Source organism: Acanthisitta chloris, unplaced genomic scaffold, assembly GCF_000695815.1.
Source record: "Acanthisitta chloris isolate BGI_N310 unplaced genomic scaffold, ASM69581v1 scaffold11521, whole genome shotgun sequence".
Taxonomy (NCBI): Eukaryota; Metazoa; Chordata; class Aves; order Passeriformes; family Acanthisittidae; genus Acanthisitta; species Acanthisitta chloris.
The window spans coordinates 20,230-42,928 of NW_008655496.1; the positions used below are offsets into that span (position 1 = coordinate 20,230).

The following is a 22,699-nucleotide window of genomic DNA, read 5'->3' on the forward strand; positions in this document are numbered from 1 at the left end:
TTGCAAACAAAACAGTCGCATGCTGGACGCTAACACCAAGCTTTACACTGTGTGTGATACGGCTGAACTGCTCCATAAGGCTCTGTCTTTAACTGCTCAAGGCACACCCTGCAACTCGGTAAGTAAAAGCCTTTTACTCCCCTCCCTCCTATCCATCTCGTTTTTGAGCTTTCTATTATGTTTCCCCTTTTCCCTCTCCTCTGTCTTTCCATGCCTTGTTCATCTCTGAACTTGCATGTCAGAGCCTGGCGATGGTGGTGGAGAGTTTAGGTTGTCCCAGAAGGTTTTCCCCCCCTGTCCCCACAGCAGGGTGTTGGCATGTAAAGGAATACACTCCATAATCCTGATTCCCTCCTTGCTATCCCCACAGAAATCTTTTAGTGCTTGGTACCTAACGAGTAGGACTGGGAGAAACCCAAACATCCAAAGAGCCTTTGGACAAAGATAGTCTTTATTATGTAAAGTATTACCTTCCCTGTGGGGATAGCAGCAAGAAGAGAAAAGCCCTTCCAAAAACACAAGAGTAGATGGTGTGTTCCCTGTTTCCATGCTGGGACCTCCAACTTCTTCCATTTCTCCTCTGGCCCTGCTTGAGGAGCAGCTTTGAGGTGCTGGAGTGGGCAGAGCTGGTGCTGTGGTCATGCTCAGGGAGCTGCACTCCTGCCCTGGTGCTTGGCTGGGAGCTTCTCCATGGCATGGGCATCTGTGGTGTTCCCTGGCACTTGAGATCTGCTTGGGAAGTTCAGGATTTATGGCATGGCAGGAATCAGCATGGAGGCTGCGGTGGGAGAAGTTCCTACTTACCCTGAAGTGAGCAACTTGAGGGGTTTACTCTGAGAATTCACCATGGGATTTGTCCTGTCTTTGCTTTGGAAAACTGGAGTTGTTGGAGGGCTTTGGCTTGTTAGTCTCCTTCCCTCTTTTCCCATGGAGCATTAGGAGCACCTCTGGGTGTCAAGGGCTTTGGCTTGTTGGTCTCCTTCCCTCTTTTCCCGTGGAGCATTAGGAGCACCTCTGGGTGTCAGCGCTTGCCGCTTTGCTGCGTTGCCGGTGGTGGATGTTGGAAGCATCTTGGTGCTGCCCTGGGTGATGGACTAGCTGAGCATTAGAACTTGCTGGCAATGTGCAAGCTAGAAAATGCCCCAAATTTTGTGCTGTGATGCCCTTGGAGTTGCATTTCAAACCCTTTGGGATTTGCTTTCTAGCCTGTTTAGGGATTTTAAGCTATTTTTTTAGGGAAACTGAGGCCTCCCAGAACTGCTGGAAATGATTGATTTTTATCTAATTCTTTGCCTTCTCTTTCTTTTCTAGGGCAGCGAAGCAGTGGCAGGAGTGATCGATCTTGGCACAGTAGAAATATTCCCTGTCTTTGTTGCCATGCAGAGAGGTCTTATAGATCAGGACACAGGCCTTGCCCTCTTGGAGGCTCAGGTTATCACATCTGACTTAGTTGTTCCAGAGACCAATGAGAAACTCTCTTTGGAGAAAGGTCTGGCAAGAAACATCATCGATCTCAGGACTTTCCAGGTGCTGCAGGAATTGAAGGATGCTCTTCACAAGGTGGAAGAAGTCAGACTTGAAGGGAGGCAGCTCCTACCTGTGGTCGCTGCGATCGAAGAGAGGAGGATCAGTGAGAGCATTGGGCTAAAGATTCTTGTGGCTGAACTCATCACTGGGGGTTTTAAAGTCCACCAGGGCAGAATCAGCATGGAGACAGCAGTGCAAGAAAGACTTCTTACCCCTCAGCTTTATTCCAGACTTCTGGCTCACCTGGAAGGTGACAAGGATTTGATTGACCCCAACACTGCTGAGAAAATCAGTCTGCCTGAGCTCATGGACAGATGCATCACCCACCAGGAGACTGGGCTGAGGCTGCTCCCAGTCAAGCAGCTGGCAGGTGGGATGGTGAGCTTGAAATCAGGCAGAGAGGTCAGCATCTTCCGTGCAGTCCAGGAAGGGCTGATAGACAGGCAGGTGACAGTCAGGTTGCTGGAAACACACCTCTTTGCTGGTGGCATTGTTGACCCCAGGACAGGGCACAGGCTGACTGTGGATGAGGCTGTGAGACATAATTTAATTGACCAGGATTTGGCTTGCACACTTCTCATCCGACAGCTTCAGACAGGTGGGATCATCGACACCCTCACAGGAGAGAGGTTGACCATCGATGAAGCTGTAAGGAGGGAGTTGGTAGCACCAAAGACTGCATTGCTGGTCCTGGAATCCCTGTGGTCCTTCATGGGGCTCCTGTGGCCAGAGACAGGTGAGATCATCCCGGCTGCAGATGCTTTGGAGCAAGGAATGGTGTCCACAGAGCTGGTTTATAAGATTCTCAGCAAGAGGCAGCTCGTTAAGGCTGTTTTCGTACCAGAAACCACTGAGGTGTTGTCCTGGCAGAAAGCAGTTGAGCAAGGCATCTTGGAGAGAGATGTGGCGAAGAAGTTGAAATCAACAATCATACCTGATGTCATGGCTGGCTCTCCAAGCAGGAGCAGGCCAGGCCAGAGTTCTCCTGGAAGGAGTCCCACAGGTCAGGAAGAGCCAAGGGACCCTCTGCTAAGGAGTGATGATGAAAGGCTGATGTTCCACTTGATGACCCACAGCTACATCAACATCCATGATGGCCAGAAGCTGCTCTTAGTGGATGGAGAGTTGAACAATCTCACTAAAGCTCTCATCCAAACCCAAGAAAATGGAGCCTGTGCCCAGATGTTGGAAGAGAGTGAAAGCTTTGAGGAGACAGAGGCAATCACAGCTCTTGACAGCCAACCTTGCAATGGTTTGGCTTTGCAGCAGCTTGAGCTTCAATTTGCTCCTTCAAAAGAAGAAAGCAAAAAGATTCAACCACCCAGAACTGCTTTGGAGAATGGGGAGGTGGTGATGGGACCTGAAAACCTCCTCTTGGAGGATGCAGAAGATGTGCTGCATGTGGAGGAGCAGGAGCAGATTTATACTGAGCAGGCAACCATCAAGATTGAAAGAGATGCTGAGTTTGGAAGAGAGCAAGTCACTCCTATGAGCAAGGACAAGCATCAAGTGAAATTATTGATGCCAGAACATGCTGGTGACCTTGAGAGTGGGTTCAGAGAAAGAGAGGAAATGATGAGTGAGGCAGAAGAAGAGTCCAAGCGTATTGCAGTCGATGGAGTGGAAGGTACCAAAGAGCAGAAGGTGGCATTGGAAAGTGGGACAGTGATTGTGAAAAGTGAGATCTGCATATCAGTGGGTGTTCCAGAAAGTAGAGAGAGCCTGAAAATCGGGGCAGAGAGGCCTCAGGGAGTGGAGGAGCCTGAGCTGGAAGCAGAAGATGTTAGAGAGGTTAATGTACTAAGCAAGGAAACCCTTGAGAATGGTGTGTTGGGAGGAGAGGAGGTTTTGCTCCCTGGAGCTGGAGAGGCAGCACAAACAGAGAGGCACAGAGATGACATGGAGAGGGTATTGGAAGTGGAAGGAGGAGAGGGAAAAGAAGTATTTGGTGATGAGGGTGTTGATGAAGCATCCCTGCCAGCCCCTGAAGAGCAGGAAGCAGAGGACACTTTGGAAATGCTCTTAACACAGCTCCAAAGTGGTGGCATAATCCATGAGCAGACAGGCAAGACTCTGCTTCTGAATGAAGCAGTGGCCTGTGGAGTAGTGTCCAGCCACACAGCTGTGAAACTGATGGAGAGAATGAAGATGTTCAGTGGCTTCTTTGACTCTGATACCTGTGAATCCTTAACCACTGAGGATGTCATTGAAGAAGGTTTGATGGATGAGAAGCTTCTCCAGAAGGTTCTCTCATCTGACAAAGCAATAAGTGGTGTTCTTGACCCAGGCAATAACTTTGTCTACTCCATCAAGGATGCTGCTGCTGTTGGCCTTCTGGACAAGGAAACAGCAATGAGGATCTTGGAAGGGCAAGTGGTTACTGGAGGGATTGTTGACTTGAAACGTGGCAAAAAAGTGTCAGTCACTTTGGCTTCAAATCTGGGCCTCATAGAGCCAACGAGCCAGAAAGAGCTGGTCAAGCTGGAAAAGGCTTCCAAAGGGAAAGGCACCGATGAGATGACCAGACAGAAGCTCCTTAGTTTACAGGCTGAGACCAGTGGAATTGTGGATCCTAAAACCAAACAGCCTTTGACTGTTGCAGAGTCTGTTGAAAAAGGACTCCTGGAAAAGGAAAAAGCTCTTCAGCTCTTGACCAAGCAGGTTGCTGATGGAGGAATCATCCATAACGTGTCTGGGATGAGGCTTTCGGTGAGCGATGCGCTGAAACATGGTTTGATCGATCGAGATTTATGTAACGAGCTCAGGAGAGCTGAGAGTGTTTGCCTGCAGGACTATGTCCATCCAGACACCAAGGAGAAGGTGCCCTTGCCCCAGGCTGTGTCATTAGGGCTCATTAGTCCCGAATTCCAGAGGAAAGTGCAAGAAATCCAGGCTGGGAGTGGAAGCATTTTTGATCCAGCCTCTGGCCAGAGACTGGCCCTGTGTCAAGCAGTGCAGGAGGACTTGCTGCCCCAGCAGGTGGTGGAGAAAGCCCTAACATCTTCAGAGCTGAGAGAAGGAATCGTAGATCCTGAGACCTGCATGATCGTTCCCTACTCAGAGTTCCTAAAGAAGTGTAAAATAGACATTGAGTCTGGCCAGAGGTACCTGGAGGTCCATCCCTTCAGAGCCATCAAGGATGAGGTGACGGGAGCCAAGCTGACGTGCGCTGAGGCAGTGAGGCTGGGGAAGGTGGACCCTCTGCCCACCCTGAGGCTGCTGCAGGCACAGGCAGACAGTGGAGGGGTGGTGGAGGGCACTGTCAGCAAGAGGCTGTCCTTGAAGGCTGCTGTGGAGAGGGGGATGGTGGATGAGGACATGGCCAAAGTCATTGCTACCAACCAGCTGAGGACTGGGGGAATCGTTGATGCTAGCAGTGGAAAAAGATTGACTGTGAAGGAAGCTGTTGCAAAAGGACTGATTAGCCAGAAATTGGCTTCCAGTCTTCGGGATGCAGAAATATCTGAAGGCAAATATGGTTCTGAGGTCTGCAAAGAAGAAAAACCCCAATTTTTAGGGGAAAAAATACCTCCAAAAGAGGGAGACATTCTCCTCTCTACCCAATCTGCCAAGAGATCTGATGGTGCTGAGCACAAAGCTGAACCTGAAACCATGAGCTTTGACACATCTGCAGGTGCAGCGTCTGCCAAGAGATCTGATGGTGCTGAACACAAAGCTGAACCTGAAACCGTGAGCTTTGACACATCTGCAGGTGCAGCTGCTGCCACCAAGAGATCCCTTGTGACACCAACAGAAGGGAAACTAAAACCTCCAGAAGCTTCACAGGATGGTGTTCATCCGCAAGCTGAACATCATCATCTTCATCATCCCCAAGCCAGGGTTGAGGTGACTCTGGAACAACCCTCAGTGTTAGGTACAGCATCTCTCTCTGAAGGGATGGTGGTGCTAGAGACTGTGGAAAAAGGAATGACAAAAAGCAGTTCCCAGGTGAGAGCAGTGGGGAAGGAACTGAGGAGAGAGGAAGTGGGTGGAAGGACAGAGAAAGTAAAGGGATTGAGTTTGGAGAAAGAGGAGTTGTTCTTGGACACAGAGGTGCTTCAGAGTGTGGAGGCTGATGAGGAGAGGAGGAAGAAGAGAAGGTTTGTAAGTGCAGAGGGAGTTGTGGCAGGTGGAGAAGGTGCAGTGGTGACTTCTGGGCGAGGAGAGAAAGTGACCAGCGTGGTCTGGGTAACACCGGGCAGGTGGAGAAGGTGCAATGGTGACTTCTGGGCGAGGAGAGGAAGTGACCAGCGTGGTCTGGGTAACACCAGCAGCCCCAAGGGAATCTGTTAGTGTGGGTCAAGGGAAGGGGCAGATGGGTCCTATGGAGTCTGGAGAACCCCCTGAGGCTGGTGGCCCTGTGGAACCTGCAGGAGATGAGCTTGCAGGGAAAGGAACTGCCAAACACACCAAAGGAGAAACCCCAAGACTGAGTGCAGAAGTTCCAATTGATCAGGCAAAACCAAGTGAAACTGAGCTAAAACCTACCCAAAAGCAGAAAAGCAAGAAAAAGAAAGCCAAGCAGGGCAGTATTCCAGGAGACAGCACTCAACCAGAGAAACCTCCTGGAGAAAAGCAGTCCCTTCCTTCTCTGGTTTCCAAAGAAATTCCAAGGAAAAAGGAGGAGGAGGACTTCATCTCAAGGGTGCCAGAGCCAAAACATGAAACCACCATCAAGACTACTGCTGGTTTGGCAAAAGACACAGCCAAGCACAGGGGGAGCAGCAGGGATGGAAAAGGGAAGAAAACAGTTTCTGAGAAAGACACAGAAATCCTTGGAGAGAGTGAGATGTTCCCTGCCCCTCCAGGACAAGGGGAAGCTCAAGAAGCAATGAAAGGGGTCAGGAATGGTCATGATTCCTCAGTAGCATTGAGTCTGGAGGAGAGGATGACTTGGGAAGGCCCCAAGGTGGAAACCACCCATGATGTGTCCAGCACAGCCCCTGTGACAGGTGAACTGCCCAAGGAATTGGTTATCAGAGAGGAACCCAGAGAACTTCAGGAAACCTCTGCAGTCCTTGAGCTTGGAGAAGAGAAACAGCAAGAACAAACAGCCAAGCTCAGTCCAGACCAAGGAGGTGCCACTGTTCCCCCAAAACCCCACGGAGAGACCCCCCAGGAGAGAACCAAGCAAAGTCCTGGCGATCGGAGTTTACTGCTCCCTGTGATCGTGGAGGGAGAACTGCTGGAAACCTCGAGGGAATCCACCAGACCAGCCCAGGTAAATGAATACCCTTTGCTATTGGGACACTTTTGATGAGCTGATTGTGTGTGTTTGATGCTGAACCTGTCCTTGGCCCTCTGCACAGAGGACAACCAGAGCAGGAGGAGTGGATGCTGCAGTATGGGCTGCCCTGGATTTGGCAAAGGGCCCAGTGATGTGTGGCTGAAAACACTCAGGGCTGAGTTGTGGCTCCTTTTGCTGGAGCATTGCTTCAAAATGACTAACAAGTAGGGCTCTTTTTTTTTTTTTTGGCACTTTTGCTGTAACACCAGAGATCTCTTGCCATTTATAAGCTTATGTTGGAAAGAGAACCATGTGTTTTATTTTTCCTGTAGTAAATCTTGTAGATAAGGCCAAGGGGGTGGAAAGTCCACGAGCTGGAATGTTATTAACAGATTTCTATGAAAAAAAAAAGATGATATATAACCCTTTGTTTGCTTTTCTGCCCAAATCTGAGGTTTTGTTTTCCCATTTGATTCGGTAGATCAAGTTCAGCAAGAAGATGTGTCTGGAGCACGACGAGAAGTTGATATCTTATCTCTCCATGCTCCGAGACATCGAGATGAAAATCAAACAAGTGCAGCCAGCAGAGCAGAATTTGGCAGCTCTGCACAACCTCCTGCAGCAAGCAGAGGTGAGTGAGGCTGGGCTGGTGTTAGGCAGGGCAGAGCTCATCCCACCTCTCCCCAGCTTCATGCACAGCCCTTCCACCCCTTCCTGCTTTGGGAGCCAGCCAGGGAGGTTAGTCTTTTAACTTAAACAGGCATTTAAATGCAAACCCCATCCCTCCTTCTTCTGATGCCACCCACCCCCTCCTCCCTGCCTAGACAATAGCCTAAGCGTGGCTGGAATGAATTTTTACAGCCTGGAGAAAGACAGACAAGTGCTGGCAGGGCTGGAGGATGGTGATGCATCTTTCTAGACGCAGCGTTTGGAGCTGTGTCTCCAAACCCTTTGCTCAGTTTTGGCAGCAGGAAGATGAAGTCATCCTATCGCAGACATAACTCTGCTGTCTTGCCTCAGGCCTTGGGTGCTGAGCTGAGGGAGCTGAGCTTCCCAGTGAATCAGGAGTTGGATGCTGTGAAGTGGATTGTGGCCAACCCCCCTGAAGAAGTCCCTGAGCAATTACTGAAGGCTTTGGAAAAGGATTCCAAGAACCTTCAGAAGTCACTGAGTGCTGCAAATGATATCCTGGAGTCCAGGCTGCAAAACCTTCGTGGGGCAGCAGAAGCTGAAAAGGTAGAGCTGACAACTGTCCCCACCACCTGATTTCCCCCCAGCATCCCAGAACTCTTTCTGTAAGTGATGCCTTTCTGTTTTTAAGGCTAAAATCTTGGCACAGCACGAGACTCTTCAGGGCAAACTCCAGGAGCTGCTGAGCTGGGTGTCTGGCACTGCAGAGTCACTGGATGACAGTGATTACCACCACGATGTGAACAGCTTGAGTCGCTGCCTGCAGCACTACAAGGTAACCATGGCAATGCCCCTAATCCTTTGGGCTGATGAAGTTCCTGACCTCTGCATGGAGGAGAAGCTTTTAATCCTCCTTCCCTCCTGGAACCTACCAAGGGTTTTCCCTTATCCTGTGCTGCAGAAGGCACAACCATATTGTATTTGCTCTAAAGTCACTTGTTTCCACAATACACAACTGATCTGCTGTGGGGAACATGCTCCAGTGTAGGTGTGTGCTGGGGGCTGAGAAGGCAGGAGGGATTCCTGCCAGGCTGTTGAGGACAGAGCTGCTTCCTCTGAGGGGGCTCTGAGAGTCCTCTCCATCACACCTGTCCTGGTCTCCATCGCCTGTATGAGCAGCTCAGTCTCCCCTCCACATTTATCCATCCTCTAGTGTTAGCTTGAAAGATCATTTCCCAGTTCAGCATCTCCTGTTTGCTGGTAGCACCTTGACATTGAAGTCAGGGTAGCAAAGGCATGGAGAACTTGTGGTGACACATGGAATCATAGAATTTTAGGGGTTGGAATGGAGCTCACAGATGTCCCTGGGCAGGGACACTTCCCACCAGAGCAGGTTGCTCGAGGCTCATCCAACCTGGCTTTGAACACTGCCAGGGTTGGGGCAGCCACAGCCTCCCTGGGCAACCTGTGCCAGTGTCTCACCACCCTCACAGGGAAAAACTTTCTTCTAATATCTAACTTAAACTTCTCTCCTTCAATTTGAATCCATTACCCCTTGGTCTATCACTGCAATTCCTAACACAGGGTCCCTCTCCAGCTCCTTGTAGGCCCCTCCAGATATTGAAAAGTTGCTCTGAGGTCTCCACACAACCTTCTCCAGGCTGAATCATCATAGCTTGGACAGTGCTAGTGGCAGCTCCAGGTCTGGGTCATCCTCAGACCCAAGGGCAGCCCTGCATGGTCCATCAGCCTCTTGGTGAGGTGCCTCCAGCACCTGGTGCAGGGGAACATTGGGAAATTGCTGCAGTGAGATGCTCTCCCCACCATGTTGAGTGTATTTTGGGAGCATTGATTGATTCTGGAACATATTTCTTGTGTCAAAGCACTTTTTTTGGCTGCTGCCTGTCCACACATGCCACCTGAAGATGGGAAGCAGTGCAGGACAGCACTGGCTGCAGGGTCATTTTACCTGACAGGTCTTTTCTCTCCTGTTCAGGAACTGAAAGAGCCTCTTGCTGACACCAAATCTCAGCTGGATGCCACTGCCTTCGACATCCAGTTCCTTATCTCAGAGCATGCTCAGGACTTAACCCCCCAGCAGAGCAGGCAACTGCTGAGGCTGCTCAACGAGCTGCAGAAAGCATTCCGGGACCTGTCGGAGCGTGTGACGGCTCGGCTGGAGGTCCTGCAGCTCTGTCTCCAGCAAGTGGAGCAGACAGATCAGGTGAAGGTGGTGAGACATCTCCTCCCTGCCTGCCCTGTGCTCGCTGAAGTGCTTCCCAGCCACAAGGACACCTCGTTGTTTTGGGATTTTATGTGCATGCCACTCAGTTTAGAACTTCTCATTGCACACCATGAGCTTCCTCTAAAAGTCTTTCTTCTTCCTACTGTGTCACTTCCAAGTGGAAAGTTATTTTCCTCCCAAGCATGGAGCCTTGGTTAGGCCTTGGTAGCACAGCCAGGCAGTCCTCTGCTAGGGATGCTTTGGGCTGGGTGGAATAAACCCCTGTAATGCCACCAGAAATCTCTGTGCCAGGGACACAGAGACACCTGGCAGGTTTAATGTCTTATTTCCCCTGCACACATCAGGTATTGCTGTCTCAGGAAACAGCTGACAATGTATCAAGGACAAACCTAAGTCTATGCCCTCAGTAGGGCAAGAGGGCATAGACTCAAGCTCTGCCAGGGGAGGTTTAGGTTGGGTATTAGGAAGAGATTCTTTACAGAGAGAGTAAATGTGCTGCCCAGGGAGGTGGTGAATTCACCATCCCTGGAGGTTTTCAAGCTGAGACTGGATGTGGCACTTAGTGCCATGGTTTAGTAACCACAGTAGGGTTGGACTTGATGATCTTGGAGGTCTCTTCCAACCAGGTTGATTCTATGATTTTATGATTCTATGAAAAGCAAGTCCTCAGGTCTCTGCTGCAGTGCACCCATCACTGCATGGATCCTCTTGTTCCAAACAGGATTAATGTATTTTTGATTAACAGTTGCTCTCTGTAACTCTTGCCTGTCCTCTCTGGAGTGTGTGTGTGTGTGTATATTAACCAGTTTGCTTTGCTTTTTCAGATTGAGTGTGCGCCCATCCTAACCCAGGAAGAACTCGCTTTGCAGCTGAAGAGCTCTTAAGAAGGCTCTTCCAATTTGCTTCTGTTGTGTTTTATCTTGTGACTGGGAGAAACAAGCACAAGTGTTTTGCACAAGTTTGTACATCACCTTGCTGAAATGCCCAGTGAAACTCAGACACCTTTTCTCTCCCCTGGGAAAGGGGAACAGGGATGTTGTAGGGACTCTCAGGTCACATCATGCTCAATTGCTCAAACTGGCGCTTCTGTGTTGTGCTCTGGCAGCAAAAGGAAGAGCTGGATCAGCTCCAGAAATGCTTTCCCTCTCCAGGGCTCCCTCTCCAACCCTAGGATCATAAAAAACAGCCTTTTTGGGTTGTCTGGGGCTCCACAGTGGTGCTGCCTGACTCAGCTTGTCATTACCTCTCACTAGAGTTTCTGCTGCTCTTTTAATGTTTGCAAGGTGGAATGGAAAAGGCAGAGAAACTTGTGGCTGAGCTTTCCTGAGAGAGGAGTGCAGCTCCACATTGGAGCTCAGTGGGTTTCTCCTAGAGAAACCTGCTGGAATGGTGACTCCTTCTTACCTTGGCACCCCATTCCCACAACTGGAGAGGGAGCACCTGGAGAGGTGAAGGCTGTTTTCTGTGCTGCATCCTCACCATCAGGAGATGCTGCAGCTGTAACCTCTCACCTTGCCTTTCAGCAGTGTGAGCTGAGGTGCAGCACTGGTTCTGACTGTCCCTTTTGCCTTTTCCTCTGCCCTCAGACACTGCAGGAGCAGCAGGCAGCTCGGGCACAGAGCCTGGCTGAGCTGAGCCGCTGGCTGGGCCAGGCAGAGGACACACTGGCAGAGCAGCAGAGAGCAGAAGGAGACCTGTCTGCTTTGCAGCAGAGGCAAAGTGATGTCAAGGTCAGTGCTTAAAAAAATATGGGGGGCCACAATGGAGAGGCTCAGTGCTACCTTGGGAACACACTGAGCCTCATGGCATCATCCTCCCAGGAGCTGCAGAGGAACATGCACACTCGAGCTGCCTCCTTCGCCAGCGTCCTGAAGAGCACTGAGGAGTTTCTGGAGGAGAACAAGGCCAAGATGGAGCCTGGGGAGCTGGCAGCTCTGCAGGAGAAACTCCAGCGTGCCAAGGAGCAGTACCAGTCCCTGCAGGAGAGGACAGAGGTAGCCCAGAAGGAGCTGGAGAGTGCTGTGAGTGCTGCAGTGCAGCAGGAGACTGAGAAGGTAATGTGCAAAGAGCTTTAGGATCCAGGCTCTGCTTGAGCAGGACAGGGAGGTCCATTTGGTGCAACTGCAGTTATCCTGGGTCCTGACAGTCATCTGGGTGATGCAACATAAGGCATAAAGCAGTTCCTTGCTGGGTGTCCCCCACATGAGGTGTCACCCAGGCATTTCTCTCTTGAAATGCCTGGAGAGTTGCAGCCATGGATGAGCTGGTTGGGAGGAAATGGAGGAGGAAAAGGCCCTTTGCTCTGCCTTTGGGGTGACCTTTAACACGAGTAGGAGCATCAGTCACCTCCCTGTGCTGGTGGGGAAGGTGATGCTCACACCTCTGTGTGTGGAGGTTCAGCCCTTCATGATGAGGACCCTGGGCTGTATCAGGGTGAGAAATGCAAGGCAGCAGAGAGGCTGAGTTCATTCACAGCTTCTTTGCACCTTCCAGAGAGACACAAAGGGGTTTGGAGGTCTGTGAGTGTCTCAGGCATTTGCTGAGGCTGGAAAACTCCTTGTTTTTTTCCTTCTGCTGATTTGTGTCTCCCTCCCCCGTGCAGCAGTTTGCTGAACAGGCATAAACCATCTCGTTCTGATCTGGAGCCTTTGTGCTTTCAGGTGAAAGCTGCCAAAGAGCTGGAGGAGAACAGCAATAAGATCGATTCCCTTCTAAACTGGATGGCATTGCTGGAGCAGAAGGGAGAGCTCCCAGAGTACAGACCTCACCTCACCATGCAAGGGACAGGGACACGAGCAGGGACAGGCACTCAGGACATCCCTGACAGCCACACTGTGGGAGCAGACAGTGCTGCTGAGAGCCTGGATGAGCAGTATGAGAGGCTGAAGGTGAGGACCAACACCTCGTCCCTCTCAAAGCTTTCTGCCCCATGTACTGACCTTGCTCTGCTGCTGCTGCAGCTTGGAGCAGGAGGGGGTGTTTAGATGGAATGGCCTCTGTTCAGGGTGATTTTCAGTATGAGAGACTTGGGAAGTTGCTTCCTGGAGGAGATGCAGTCTGTGTGGTGGGTGGATGCCATGTCAGGGTCCTGAGAGAAAGAGAAGGAGTCACTGTGCTGTGGGCAGAGCTCCTGTATCCCAGCCTGGAGATGTTCCCCACCTGTCATTGAATCACAGAATGGTTTGGGTGGGAAGGCACCTTAAATCCCATCTCCTTCCACTCCCCATGAGCAGAAACACTTTCCACCAGCCCAGGTCACTCCAAGCCCCATCCAACATGAACAGTTCAGGGATGGAGAATCCACAACTAGGAGGGTGCAGGGGCTCATGGGGAGCAGAGACCCTCAGTCACAAGCATCACCTTTGCTCACCGAATCTTTCAGGCCCAGCACCAGGAGCTGCTGTCCCAGCAGCAGGATGTCATCCTGGCCACACAGTCAGCACAAGCTTTCCTGGACAAGCATGGCCAGAGCCTGGCTGGGGAGGAGCGGGAGCGGCTGCAGGCGCAGCTGGCAGAGCTGAAGGAGCAGTACTCAGCATCCCTCTCACGGTCAGAAATGCAGCTGAAGCAGGTGCAGCTCCTTCGGGATGAGCTGCAGAAGTTCCTGAGGGATCATGGGGAGTTTGAGGCTTGGCTGCAGCAGGCAGAGCAGGACCTGGAGGGGATGTACAAGGGGGACAGTGACCCTGCAGCTCTGCGGCAGCTGCTGGTGCAGCAGGGGAACTTCTCCGAGGACGTCATCTCCCACAAAGGAGACCTGCGCTTCGTGACCATGTCTGGGCAGAAGGTTCTGGATGTGGAAGGAGCTGCTGGAGATGCAGAATCCCAACTGCTGATGTCCAGGAATGTGGTCAAGAGCAAGCTGGAGGATGCGACGCAACGATACACCGCGCTGCACTCCAAGGTATGGGGAGGGCTCTGCAGGGCTGGGAGTTGAACGCTGGGTGCTCTTTTCCTCTTGTGCAGGATTGGCAGAGGGATATTTCTCTTGAGTGCCTGGCTGGGACTTGCAGCACATGTGCAGACTGTAGGGCAAGGGTTGTCTTCTTCAAGGCTTGGGCAAGGCAACACTCTTGTCTTGGTGTTGGTGTTGCCTCCTCCTGTAATTCCTTTAACATGTGGCAAGATTGATTTTTTTTTTTAAACTGGGTTTTCTTTCTTGCTGATTTCTATGCCTTTCCCATGGGTTACTCTGTGCTCATGTGCATCCTCCTGTCATGTCTTGTTGTTCCTTTGCAGTGCTCCAAGCTTGGCTCCCACCTGAACACCTTACTGGATCACTACCAGCAGTTCCAGGAGGTGGCAGAGTCTCTCAGGACGTGGCTACAGCAGAGTGAAGATGCTGTTGGGAAGCTGCTCTCAGAGCCAGTTTCTTCAGATCCTGCTGTACTGCAGAAGCAACTCGCCAGCACAAAGGTACAGGGACCTTGGGTGACCTCCTGGGAAGTGCTGGAGCCTGGATGGGAATTTAGCTGCTATGAGCTGTCAGCAGCAGGAAAGAGACTCAGCCCATTGGGGTTTTTTGCTGGTTGAGTGCAAAGATACACCTACAGGCACAGCATGTCCTGGTGCTGCAGATCAGGTGGGATCAGACTCTTGGGAGAGGGGCTCAGGGCAAGGACCAGGGGTGCAGGTCACAGACATTGAGATGCAGGACATTGAGTCCTCCCTGATGAGGGTGGCTGGGCACTGGGACAGCCCAAACTCTGATCCAGCTCTGCTTAAAGAATGGGATTGGACTTTCCAACATACAGTCTTATTTTTCTCAGTGCAGAGGATCTCTCAGAGGGTTTCAATGGAGCCCTGAGCTCCCCAGGAGTGTGGGTCTCCTGTTTGTGACCCCTCACTGATTTTTGGCTTGTCTTGTGTGAAAACAGCAACTGCAGGGAGACCTGGCTGAGCACCAGGTGCCAGTGGAGAAGCTGCAGAAAGCAGCTCGGTCCCTGCTGGAGGTGCAAGGGGAACCAGCCCCAGACCACAGGCACATTCAGGAAACAACAGGTATGAAGCAAGGAATGGCTGGGGACATGGTTGGAGAGGTGCTTTTGGTGGAGCCAAAGGTGACCCTCACTGCTCTCTGAGCACTTTGAGCTCTTTGCCACTCATTCTTTGCACTGAACTCTGCAGATGCCATTGTGAGCCGCTTCCAGAGCCTCTCCCAGCAGATGTCTGATCGCTCAGATCTGCTGCAGAAATCCATTGCCCAGTCCCAGAGTGTCCAGGAGAGCCTGGAGAGCCTCCTCCAGTCAGTGGCTGAGATTGAGAAGAACCTGGAGAGAGACCAGCCAGCCACACTCTCCTCCACCTCCATCCAGGACTCGCTTGCCACGAGTGTGGTAAGGCTGTGCCCAGTTCCTCACCCCAAACACACTTGTGCAGCACCTGCACCATTCGGGGGGTTGCTGGGGTGGTCTGAAACCACCAAAAAAAAACCCCTAAAAAGGGATATGAACAGAACCTTTGCTTGATTTTATAGAATCACAGAATGGTTTGGAAAGACTATGACATTCCAACCTCACTGCCATGGGCAGGGACACCTTCCACTAGCTCAGGTTGCTCCAAGCCCCATCCAACCTGGCCTGGAACATTTCCAGGGATGGAGCAGCCACAGCTTCTCTGGACAACCTGTGCCAGTGGCTCAGGACAGACCTGTTGGAAGTCTCTTTTATTCTTTGCTAACAAGTAGGCCTTGGATATCATGCACCAGGGAAAGGCAAAGCACTTTGGGGAAGTCAGAAAGGAAAAGAAAGCTGGGATAGAAAGCTCTTCTTTCCCAACCCTGGTTATCCCAAACCACACACTGCTGCTCCCAGGGGCAGCTCAGCTGCTTCATGCCAGTTCAGTTTTCCTCAAGAACCTTCCTAAATCATCCTTTTTTTCCATGTATGCTCACTACAGAAGCTGAAGCAGGACATTGCCCGACAGAAGAGCTGCCTGGAAGCCACTCGTGAGATGGTGACGCGGTTCATGGAGGCAGCAGACAGCCCCACGGCCTCTGCCCTGCAGGACAAGCTGGCCCAGGTGACAGAGCACTTCGACAGGCTGTGCCAGCAGCAGAGGGAGCGGGAGGACACGCTCAAGGGTCTCCTCCCAAAGGTGGAGCAGTATGAGCAGCTCTCAGAGAAGCTGCAGCAGTTCACGGAGAGCAGAACGCGGATGTTGGCATCCGGGAATCAGCCCGACAGGGACATCGCTCACTTCTCCCAGCACATCCAGGTGAGGCACAGGGGAAGGAGGCTCTGCCTGTGTTGGATCCAGGCTGGCAGGATCCACAGGACTTGTGCTGTCCTCTGCCTGCAGAAGGGAGTGTGGCTGGAGCGGCTGAGGTTGCTCCCAGCAGTGAGAGCTGGGAATAATGGCACTTCCCAGGAGCCAGACTGGCTTTCAGATGGGATCTCCAGCCAGGCCTTTAGGGGCCAGTCCAAATACAGCAAATATATGGTTTGACCAGTTAAACACTCCACATGGCTAAGAAAGCAAAATGTGCTGGCAGTGAGTGTAGTGTGGGATGTGACAGAGACCTTGGAGATCAGAGAGCCATAGTATTATGGAATGGCTTATGTTGGAAGAGACTTTTAAGATCATCTTGATTCCAAGCCACCTGTCATGGGCAGGGACACCTTCCACTACTCTAGGTTGCTCAGGGCCTGCCCTTGAACATTCCCAGGGATGCTGTGGGTTGTGGTACCAGGTCATGGCTGTGCAGAATTCCTCCCTCTGGCTTCCTATGACTGCTCTGCTATGTGGGATGGTTCATCCACAGCCTCAGAAATGCCCTCAGCTGGCATAAAACCAGACAGTTGTGCCATGGGAAGGGTTGATTTGGCTTGGTCTGTCCCAGTCCTATCCCAGTCACTGTGTGGCCATACATCAGCACCAGGGAAGGGTGGATTTGCTCCTGCAGTTGCTGGAAGTATCTGCTGAGGTGGAGGAGCAGGTGAGAGTGAGCTGTGCCCAGCATTTGGCATGTGCCTTCCATGCTGCTGCCCACAGAAGGTCTCTCCAGCTCACCAGGACATGAGACTGTCCAGTTCATCCCCCCTGCCTGAGTCTGCTGGTGGGGAACATGGTCAGCATCACCTTTTGCTCTTGGCAGGAGCTGAATTCAGAGATGAGGCAGCACCAGGAGGACCTGGCCACCCTGGAGCACCTGGCTGCAGAGCTGAGCTCCTGTGGCTTTGCCCCTGGTGCCTTCCAGCAGCAGGAAAAGCTGCAGAGCCTGAAGAAAGACTTCCTGCAGCTGCAAAAGGTGGCAAAAGAGAGGTGAGTCGCGGGGTACCCAGCCACTCGCTGGGGAGGTAAGTTTGGGGGTGGCTTTGTGCTCTGAGCAAGACCCTGTGGAGATCTCCTTTCCAAGGAGGAGCAGGAGCCAACGCTTCCTGTCGCCCTCCTCCCACGCCAGGAGCCTGAGGCAGCTCTCTCCAGCTGACTGCTTTAAAAAAAGCCTTGGCTGGGGGCGTTGTGAAAAATTCCTGGTGCTGCAGGAGCCGGAGTTCTGCATTTCCCTGTGTGTGGGCTGCCACAGCTCCATCCCAGAGCATCTTGCTGGAGGGGAGCAGGGTGCTGGCAGAGGATTGGGAGCCTTCCCTAGGCAAGCTCTTTGGGAGGAGACAGAGTGACCTGTCCCAGAGTCTCCTGAAGTGGGGATAAAGGAGAGCTTGAGCTCAGATTGCCCGTGGCAGCTTGAGCAGGTTCAGAGGGACAGCATCCCTCTGTGACAGGGTCACACCTCCCCAGCTGTATCTCCAAACTCCCTGGGGAATACAGGCAAGGTGATGGGGAAAAGCAGATGAAACTCACAGTAATCCCCAGTAATTCAGCACTCTGCAGGCTGCTCGCAGCTGCAGGCAGTGAGGATGAGCCAGAGGGGCCTGTGGCTCACATCCAGGGGCTGCCTTGTTCCTCCAGGATGGGCTGAATCGATGGAGCTGTGGCCAGGGAGGAGGGACAGCACAGCCTGAGCTCCCCTGGGATGCAGCTGCCTCGGGGGACATGGCATGAATGAGCCCTCTTTTCCCAAAAGCTTTGCTTTTCCCAGGACAAAGAGCCCAGTGCAGGTTGACAGTTTTGGTCCCAAGGCTGTTGGCTACCACTGTGCTGCCCAGAAGTGCCACCAGCCACGATTTGGGGGGTCAGCAGCAGTGAGGGGCTGGCAGTGTGTGCACCCCATTTTGTCTCTCACTGCCTGAGCTGTTCCCAAGCAACATCTAATAATAATCATGAGGAAAAAAAAAAAAGACTCCTCAAGACACAACTGTGGTACATTCAGGCAGGGGTAATTGCAAGGCAAAGCACGAGCTCTGACTCTCTGAAACCTTTTCACTCTCAGAGAAAAGGATGCATCGTCCTGCCAGGAGCAACTGGATGAATTTCGGAATCTGGTTGGCGCCGTGAGGAAGTGGCTGAGGGAGAGTGAAGGCAAGATGCCATCTGCTGAGACCTCCCTGGGCACCCAGGAGCTGCAGCAGCGCAGGCAGCAGGTCCAGGTGGGCAGAGGGAGATACAATCAGACTGGGAAATGGAATATGGAATAAACCTCAGGAAGCAGAGTCCCAGGAGGTGGTTTATGGTCTCTGGAATCCTCACTGTGCATCCAGAGAAGGGAGCAGTGTGCTGGTTCTCTTGGGCTCTGCCTGCTTTCCCCTCCCTCCCTCTCTCTGCCTGCTCTGGGCGGGATTTGGGAGTGGGAGATCCAAGCACACTCATTCCTAGGAGTGTTTCCCTGTGGCAGACATGGAGTGCCCTCCTGTCACCCGAGCCCCCGCTCCCCTCCAGCACAGTGATGCTGTACCCGAGGTGTGCCAAGGGTTTGACTCAGAGACAGAGCAGCTCTGCTGAGTCACCCCCAGCCCTCGCACCCCAGAGCACCCACCACGCTCCAGCAGTGTGGGACTGGGCTCAGCCAGGCTGGGCTGTGCAGGGAGCAGGAGGGACGTCCCCAAAGTGGTGGGAGGGAGAAGGTTTCCTTCAACAGACCCATTAGTTAGGGAAGAGCTTTTCACTCTTTGGTTCCCACGACTGAAATAGATGTTTCACACCCACTTTCCCAGTGTAGACTGTTTGCCATGTGCTGGTTCTGTGGGTGCTGTGTCCTGGTGGCACTGCACAGGTGACAGGTAAGGAAGGAAGAGCTGTGGCTGGGTAAACTCTCCAATCCCAACTTTTGCTTTTGAGCAGGATCTCCTGGAAGAGTGGAAGGGGAAGGGGGCCCAGGTGGAGGAGATTGGCCGCAGAGGGACCCTCCTGGAGAACCTGATCGTGGAGATTACAGCCCCCAACACCTCACCCAAGTCAGGTGAGTCGCAGCCCACTCTCCTGAGGATTCCTCAGCCTCTGCTGTCAGCACTGCATCTTCTCTGAACCTGCCTCAAAGCAAAAAATGGGGTTATTTTCCCCTTTGAGCCAAATTCAAAGGGCCTGTGGTGGTCTGAGGATTGGGCTCGGCCCAGTGGTTGAGTCACTAGTGTTAACACATCAGTCGAGCGCTCAGAGTCCACAAACTTGGCCTCATTAGTTGTAGCCTAACGAGCACTGAATTACCCTGTGTTTGTCATGAACCCAGTGTGGGGACATGTATCACTGCTCAGATGGAGCATGGGAGCTCCAGGCTGCTGCAGCATGGAGATCTGGGCTCTCAGCCCTGTAGGATGCTCGTGGAGGCAGCTCCTGCTTTCTCCTGGTGATGTGCTGCAGCCTCCTGGGGGCTGGAATGTTTTAATCAAGCTCCAGTATTTGGGTTTCGTATCTGGATGACATTTAAGGCTGTGATATTCAGATGTGATTTAGTGGTTTCTCCTTTTTGGCTTCAAGTCTGTGAAGCGATGAGATTACGTCTGGTTCATTTGGAAACCAACTCAAAGATGTCTTCCAGCTTGTGAGAACAAGTCCCTGGGCTCTCATTGTTGGTGGGCATTTATGGGAATTCAGAGTCTGGATATGTTTGTTAGGATTAAGGTCATGAGGAGTTCTTTGGGAAGCCTCCAAGAGGAGTGAGGAGAGGCCTGTTGTAGGTGACTCCCATGGTCACCCACGTAGGGTGACTAAAGCTGCAGCCTCTTATATCCATAAAAACTTTAAAATATGTGATTAGAAAGAGAGAGACTTACATGACAATGTGAATCTCCCTTTGGTCATGACCATAGCTGTGATACCTGGTGTCCAGGGAGGGGACACTGTTGCATCCTACATGGAGCCTCTGAGCAAAGAGCATTTCTGTACTCCAAGGCAGGTTTGAATGGTTTCATCCCATAAGAAAAAGAGGATATGGAAGAGTTAAGTCCTTCAGGGAAGGCATTCAGAAGTCTCATGGGATATAATTCACAAAATCATGCTCAGGGTAGCACCTTGGTGGCCAGTGGTCCCTTGTAATACAGTCCTTACAGGAGTCATGTCCATCCTAGTCTCTGGGGAGTGCTGGGACAGTTTCCCAGCTCCCAACAGCTTCGACTCCTCTTGCTTCTGGTCCAGGGAGGCAGGAGCAGTTCCAGAACAGTGAGGAGCATGGGTATGTTGGGAGGAGGAGAGGTAAAATGACTCTGTCTTCACCATCCCTAGAGGTTTTCAAGCTGAGACTGAATGTGGCACTTAGTGCCATGGTCTAGTAACCACAGTAGGGTTGGACTGGATGATCTTGGAGATCTCTTCCAACCCAGTTAATTCTAGAATTCCAAATTGAAGGAAGTTGTGGCTGCCCCATCCCTGGAAGCGTTCAAGGCTAACTTGGATGGAGCTTGGAGCAACCTGGTCTAGTGGAAGGTGTCCATGGCAGGAGGATTGGAACAAAGTGATGTTTAAGCTCCTTTCCAACCCAATTCTAGCACCGATCCCTCGGTGGGTTGATGAGCACTGGGTGGGTGGAGACGCCGCGTCTGTGCTTGGTGGCCAGTGTGGTCCATGTCGTGGAAGGGCTGTCACAGCTTGCTGTCTGCATTCCTAACACGTCTGTCTTGTCCCTCTGTCTGTCTCCATCCCCTCTGCTCAGGTGCTGCGCTGCCCACGCCGGGAGGGTCAGTTGGCAGCGTGAACGGATACCACACGTGCAAAGGTGAGCGCGCCGTCCCCGCCGTGCCAAGCTGTCTCCCTGTCTGGTTTTGTCTGTGCATTTCCATCCATGAGAGCATAAAGCTCAATGTGACTCCATCAGCATCCTGGTGCAAGGGAAACGAGCTTGGCAATGGGTTGGGAATCCTCAGCAGTGCTGGAGGTCAGGCTGAAGGACAGGGAAGGGGCAGCTTTGGGAAGCGCCAGCACCTTGCCACCCTGTCGGGTGGTGTTAAGAGCTGATAAATGGGAGCTCATTTTGAAGGCCTGCAATTAAATTTATTGGTTCTGTGGGATTAGAATGGCATCCAACCCTCCAGCTTGAAGAGCAGTTTTAATTAGTGCCCGTTGTCTGCTGTTAGTTCACCAGTTCAACGAGGTAATAGGCGCGTCAAAATGGTTTTCTCTTTCGGCGTCAAGTGATTTAACCTTGCATTAGCAGAGGCATTCTGAGCAGGGGGCTCAGCTTGCATCAGGCTCACACACACAGAGGCATTTGCTTTGTTTGCAAACTGTCAACGTGCATAGGTGGTGCGAGGGGAGAATCCCCTGTGGCCTGAGAGCTGAGGATGCCGCGACGTCGCTCTGCGCACAGACGGACGAGCGTGGCCTCTTGCTCCTCACGCTTGGCTGGCTGTGCCTGCCCAGGGCTAGACTAGTGCCTGATAGTCCAGGTGAGGATGGAGGACGTGGGCAGTGGTTCTCATCTCAGGCTGTTTTTTTGGAAACAGATCTGACGGAGATCCAGTGCGACGTGTCGGATGTGAGCCGGCAGTACCAGGCCCTCGGCGCGGCGCTGCGCGAGCGCCAGCAGCAGCTCTCGGCGATGCTGGAGAAGATGCAGGAAGTTCAGGAGGAGGCCAACTCCATGCTGAAGTGGCTGGAGTCAAAGGAACGGACACTATCAGAGCTGGATGCCTCCTCCTCACCCACCAAGACAGAGACAATGAGAGCCCAAGCTGAGCACAACAAGGTAACTTCTCTTCCTGAGTGAAAAAATGGGATCGTAGAATCACAGAATGGGTTGGGTTGAAAAGGATCTTAAAGATCATCTAGTTCCAACCCCCTGCCATGCATATCCCAAACGATCTTTGAGATGTGCTTTATTGCAGCAGGACTAGAAAAGTCAGTCATGAGTGTCTGCCCTGGGTTAAGGAAGGGCATTCCCACATCAGGGATCCCAGGCAGGTCCGTGGAGGAAGAGTCCAAAGCTCTTCTTTGCTTTTAGACCTTTTGCTTTCTGGCATTTGGCTCAAGGAGAAGGAGCTTATCTGGAGCCCTTTTTGCTGGGTCATTCCAACTTCTCCTGGAAAGCAGTTCCCAGCCTGTCCCTGCTCCTGGAGCCAAGTTAGCTCACAATATTGCTAACAAACTGATATAATTAGAGAGCAAAGAATAGGAATTGTCCAACTCCAGCTTGTAGCTGCTGCTTTTTTCCTACTTGGTGATTTCATTTTTCGCCCTCTATCTGAGAAAGTCCAAATCATTATTTTCCAGGCATTTCTGGCTGAATTGGAACAGAATTCTGGGAAGATCCAGAAGGTAAAGGAAGCACTTTCTGGCTTGCTGGAGAAATATCCAGATTCCCCAGAAGCAGCGAACTGGAAGAAGATGCAGGAAGACCTAAGTAAGTGCCTGAAGCACTCAGTGAGGCTTCTGTCTGGAAACATCATGTTAGAAGCAGCTCAGGAGCGTGGGGCGATCCCAAAGTCACGGCAGAGCAGAGTCAGTTCTCATTAAAATTCAGTAAATAGCAAACTTCTCTCCGAGCTGTCTGGTGTACAAGGTGTTCCTGAGACAAGCACTGTCGTGATTAATGGAAATCTCTGTGATGGATGTGGATTTTAAGGATGTGCATCTTTCAAAAAAAAAAAAAAATAGGGGGGGGAAGTGTTAGCAACATGGGCTGATTATTTTGATTAAAAGCTTCACTGCTTGATAGAAAACTCTAGTCATTAGTGAGGCTGTCCTAGGTAATTAAATGTTGACTAAACAAGAGTCTGTGTTTAAAAAGAAGCCCAGAGGTTCTC

General features: G+C 51.8%; 1 protein-coding gene across 1 annotated transcript in view; it reads left to right on the forward strand.

Moving 5' to 3' along the window:
* Positions 1-22,699, forward strand: part of LOC103810994 (microtubule-actin cross-linking factor 1-like) — a gene marked incomplete at its 3' end in the record, with an annotated part of 46,641 nt that overhangs the window by 20,092 nt on the left and 3,850 nt on the right. Inside the window, 14 exon segments of the mRNA XM_009083926.1 lie at positions 11,216-11,359; positions 11,450-11,683; positions 12,290-12,517; positions 13,012-13,533; positions 13,869-14,045; positions 14,507-14,630; positions 14,757-14,965; positions 15,528-15,845; positions 16,726-16,892; positions 17,959-18,115; positions 18,807-18,924; positions 20,611-20,673; positions 21,401-21,642; positions 22,167-22,296. Coding sequence (XP_009082174.1) covers positions 11,216-11,359; positions 11,450-11,683; positions 12,290-12,517; positions 13,012-13,533; positions 13,869-14,045; positions 14,507-14,630; positions 14,757-14,965; positions 15,528-15,845; positions 16,726-16,892; positions 17,959-18,115; positions 18,807-18,924; positions 20,611-20,673; positions 21,401-21,642; positions 22,167-22,296 — 2,833 coding nt within the window.